The following is a 4,378-nucleotide window of genomic DNA, read 5'->3' as shown; positions in this document are numbered from 1 at the left end:
CAGGTTGTGTTGATCATCGTCACTCTTGTTATTTTTGTTGGCTGTCAGGTTAGGAAATGACCCTGACTGGTTACCTCTGGGTGCCTCTCCCTTTCACCACTGTGCCAAGCGTAGGAGGTAGGCACTATTTATTTTAATCCCCATGTTATAGAGGAGGAAACTGAGACCCAGAGAAATCAGGTGACTTTCCCAAGGTCACACCACTTCTTGCAGGGGTGAGCTCACACTCCCCTCTGACACATGGGGCCTGCCTCTGCTGGACGCTGCCAGTCAGTTCCTTCTCAAGAGTCGAAAGAGGGGCTATCTGAAATGGTAGGAGTGCAGGCATCGTGGGCTTTGCTTTGCATTTGCAGGTCCCCTGCGGGGGAAGCGGTGCATTCCCCACTGTTGCTGAGAGGCGTTTGTGTTGAAGGTTCAAGTACTCAGGCTCAGTCTCCAGATTCCCAGCACGTTGAGCCCAGGCCTTGCTTCTTCAGTCCCAGCTTCCAGGATTTGGTAAGAGGGGCGAGGGCAGGGTCCTCTAACGGACCCCATCCCTGCAGTTGGCTTAGGCAGAGCACTGCAGGTTGCAGAAGTCAGCCGAGGAGAAGAGCCTCAACACGTTGACCAGCGGGAACATGAGCAGCGCTCCTAGCAAGGAGCCCAGCTGCACCGCCGCCCCGCACCACAAGAGGGCGCTACGGCTCCGGTCGCGCAGGATCATGCCCAGCATCACCTTGATGTAGCTCATACACCCAGTGAACAGCACCCAGGAGGCCACCTGCGGGGATGGGGCCCGAGAGATGCAGAGTGAAGGGGGGCTTGTGGGACGAATCCCAGGAGCAAATGGGGCTTGTGGGGTGACTTAACAGGGGCTAAGGGAATCAGGGGCTAAGAGGGTGCGTGACATTTGACCTCCCCAGCACTAAAGGTGAGCCCGCTGAATTTTCTGTCCCTATGATAAAGCCAAGGGCATCTGGGACATGCATATGGCGAGCTGACTGACATTGAGGTCAGGGGAGAGACTGACCCACCATCTCACTCCCCAGTGAAAAACAGCTTCTCCCTTGCCCCCTCCCTACCCCGGGGCTTCCCCAGGAAGCAACAACAAAGACTTTGGTCCATAGGAAAAAACTATACCCTGGTCTCCCTGGGTCTGGGCTAGGTTGGGCATCAGAGGTACAGCAGATACTTACAATGAGGACTTCTCCGCCCCAGTGTCCCTGCAAGAGAGGGCAGGGGCTCATCACCGCCATGGCCATGTTGTAGGCCCCAAAGCCGGTCCCGAGTACTGTGAGGACACTCAGGAATGTCAGAGACCTAGGGGACAGTGATGGAAATGAGTGGGGAGTAAGAAACCTGGCTTCTACCCTTCCCTCACCAACTCCTCCACCTCCATGTAAAATGGTCACCGTCTCCCAGGCTAGAGGTTAGATGCCTGTGGAACTTCCCAGCTACTTGGTTCAAGCAGGTCAGTGAGGCTCCTGAGGGAAGACTGGCTGAGTCACCCTGGGCACTACGTCAGGGCCCAGAGTCCCAGAAAGAGAACCAGATGGCCTCTTGTGCTGCATGGACTTGTTCAGATCCTAATTCTACCCCTTAAGCTGTGAGCTTTACAAAATAAGCTCCCAGCAATCCTAGAACCATAGCTCCATTTTCCAGCTTAATACCCCTGAGGCACAGAGAGGTGGAGTGACTTGTTCCGTATCACACAGTGAGTGCATGGCGAGTCAGGTTTTGAACTCAGACAACTGAGCCCCAGAAACCATATCCTTAACCACTATAACCTGAGAATTCTGGGTTCTGGAATGAAGTGTACCCCCAAACAGAGTTCCCCAGGGCCAGACAGTGGGGCGGACCTGTTAGGTAGGAACATGGAGAGGAAGCAGACAAGAGGGCTGGTCATGGAGCTGAGGGTGGCGGACAGGTGGTAGGCCACAGGCCCGTAGGACAGGCAGGAGTAGGTCTGCACAGAGGGCAGCACGCCGTTGGTGAGCGCATTCACGAAGGCCACCAGGCCATAGATGAAGGTGAGGTGGGCTGGGTGGTGGGGGGCTGTCTTCTCTGCTAGGCGCCCCAGGCCCTCGCTGCTGTTGGCCATGGTGGGGAGACCCAGGTCGCTCTCTGCCCGTGGCCGGATGGAGTGGAGGGTGACCTGGGAGGTGAGCAGGTCCTCTATGGAGGTTTCCCAGTGTCTGGGTTGGCGTTGGAGGAAAAAGAAGGCGAGGAGGCAGCAGACCATCATGGCCGCGAGCAGCAGGAAGAAGACGGTGGGCGAGAAGTTGGCAGGGAGGTAGCGGCTTTCCATGGTGGGCAGCGTCCCCAAGAGGGCAGGCTCGAAAGTGCTGTTCACTCCCTGGGGAAAGACAGAGAGGGGCAGCGCAGTCAGATCCCGGGGTGATGTCCGGACACCTAACAACAGTAATACAACGCAAGTAGAAATTATGTGTTTATTAATAATAAGTGATGTATAACATACACTTAACGACTAAGGTAATGAGGCTAATTGCTCACTGGGCACCAGCATTTGGGCTGTGTCAGCTCACGTGTGCCTCAGGGTCCAGGTGGGTTGTCCCCCAGTTTAGAGGGAATGGAGGTGTCAGCACAGTTCGTCTTACCTGCAGGTCACAGGAGCACCTGTTTTTTGGTTTTTGTTTTTTTTCCTGACTCAGAAGCTAGCCCCTGCCCTCCAGGCCTGCAGCCGCAAATATGTTTGGAGGAGAGCAGCCAGCCTCACTCTGGTGATATGTGACCAGTTCTCTTTTCAAGAGATGCCATATATCTAGATGTATCTATGTGAAATTACAAAACTGAAATATCATCAATGAATCTAAATGCTTCAAAAAAAACCAAAAAAAAAAAAAAAGCAAAAAAAGACTTGCAAGGCCATGGTATGAGTCACTTGTTTGCAGCCATTGCTGTACCTCTGTGGTTTTGATGACACCAGACCAGTGTCAACTGTTCAGTTTCCAGTGGAGAAATGTCTGCTGTCTCAATAACGGGAGGAACTGGAGCAGTACTGGAAGACTGTGGGACTCAACCCTGGCAGCGGCTTAGCATCACCTGGGGAATTTTGAATAAATACGAGCTCACAATCTCTGACCTGCAATTCTGACCTCCAAAAAGTCAGAATGTTTTCATGACTCAGGACCTTTTCAAGACTTGAATGGACGGGAGGCTGTCTTCAGCCCCAGTCTGCCCAGCGGGTGTGAGTGCTGGCTGGCTGTAGCCATGGGGTCCAGTGCTGGATCGATGCACCCCAGGGGTGAGTCCAGACTGCTACGTGCCTCATCCTAAAACTGCATTTCCAAACACATCTGACCCCCAGGATTTCAGGGAAGCCCTGCCTTGGAGAGTTTATTTAATTGGCCTGGATGTGTGGGGCCCATCGGTGTGTCTTAGTAACCCCTGCAGGTAATCTAAAGTGCAGCCAGGTCTCCCAACACCAGGAATATGGCCCTCTGTGTGCTCTCACTGTGACCAGACACAGATGAAGCTTGCCCTTGCTCTGACCAGCCACAGGACACTTGGCCCTGGGTAACACCGGGTACCTGCAAGGTGTTGGTCTTCCTGGTGGCTTCAGGGCTTGAGGTGCTGTTTGATGGCTCAGTGACATTGACACAGGTGGTGAGACCTGAGCCCTGCGCCAGTGCCACCAGGGCGGGCAGGAGGCCGCTGAGCCCTTCTCCCACAAAGAAGGTGATGAGGTAGTGGTTGGACAGCCGGCTCATGAAGGGCAGGAAGGTGACGGAGGAGGTACAGTCCACCAGGGCCAGGAAGAAAGTGAGGACCAAGAAGACGATACTGTGCTGATTTCCTAGCACCCATGAGGTGACGTTCCAAAGGAAGGCGAAGAGGGCACAGGCGATGATGCCCACACCCAGCACGGCGAAGATGATCGGCACCTCAGATAGGCAGCCTGGTTGGAAATGATGGAGCAGGGTGACCAGGAGGGGGCCAATGTTGGCCAGCTGGATGACCACAGTAAGGTAGGAGGGCAGGTACCAGCCCTCGGGCAGCTCCGTCACCAGCAGGGGCAGCTCCACCCAGAGCCCGTTGATGGCCACCCAGGAGCCCATCCCGAAGGTGCAGACCAGCAGGTGTATCAGGAGGGCCATGGTGAAGTCTGCCCTGGGCTAGAGGCTCCCACCTCCCCAGATCAGCCTGCAGTGGGACCGATGGAGAAAAAAATACCGGGTGAGCAATATCAAGTTCACCATCTAGCAAAAGACTGTGCTTTTGGACCCAGGGTTTTCTCTTATCATTCCCCTCTCCATGAACAAGGTGACTTTTTACTAACATGTAAAATGCCTTTATAGCCAACCTTTAGAGTGGGAAAATCTTTCCTAGCCATGATTTGTATGTAAATTCAGAGATCACAAAAGAAGTGATTGATTCA

At 54.1% G+C, this 4,378-nt stretch overlaps 1 protein-coding gene across 2 annotated transcripts; it reads right to left on the bottom strand.

Annotated features, from left to right (window-relative positions):
• Positions 1 to 547: 547 nt before the first annotated feature.
• Positions 548 to 4,139, bottom strand: SLC52A3 (solute carrier family 52 member 3; the record flags this gene model as incomplete). Of its 2 annotated transcripts, none has more annotated exons than XM_084246808.1 (4): positions 548 to 760; positions 1,176 to 1,299; positions 1,839 to 2,335; positions 3,531 to 4,139. In XM_084246808.1, the coding sequence occupies 4 exons, from the start codon at positions 4,095 to 4,097 to the stop codon at positions 548 to 550; spliced, it is 1,401 nt and encodes a 466-aa protein (XP_084102934.1). The 2 variants fall into 2 exon arrangements, with proteins under 2 accessions (XP_084102934.1, XP_084102933.1); XM_084246807.1 differs by having other exon boundaries at positions 1,839 to 2,320; positions 3,507 to 4,097.
• Between the last annotated feature and the right edge of the window lie 239 nt (positions 4,140 to 4,378).

The sequence above is a fragment of the Talpa europaea genome (genome assembly GCF_964194135.1).
Source record: "Talpa europaea genome assembly, chromosome: 11".
NCBI lineage: Eukaryota > Metazoa > Chordata > Mammalia > Eulipotyphla > Talpidae > Talpa > Talpa europaea.
This window is presented reverse-complemented; position numbering and strand designations above follow the sequence as displayed.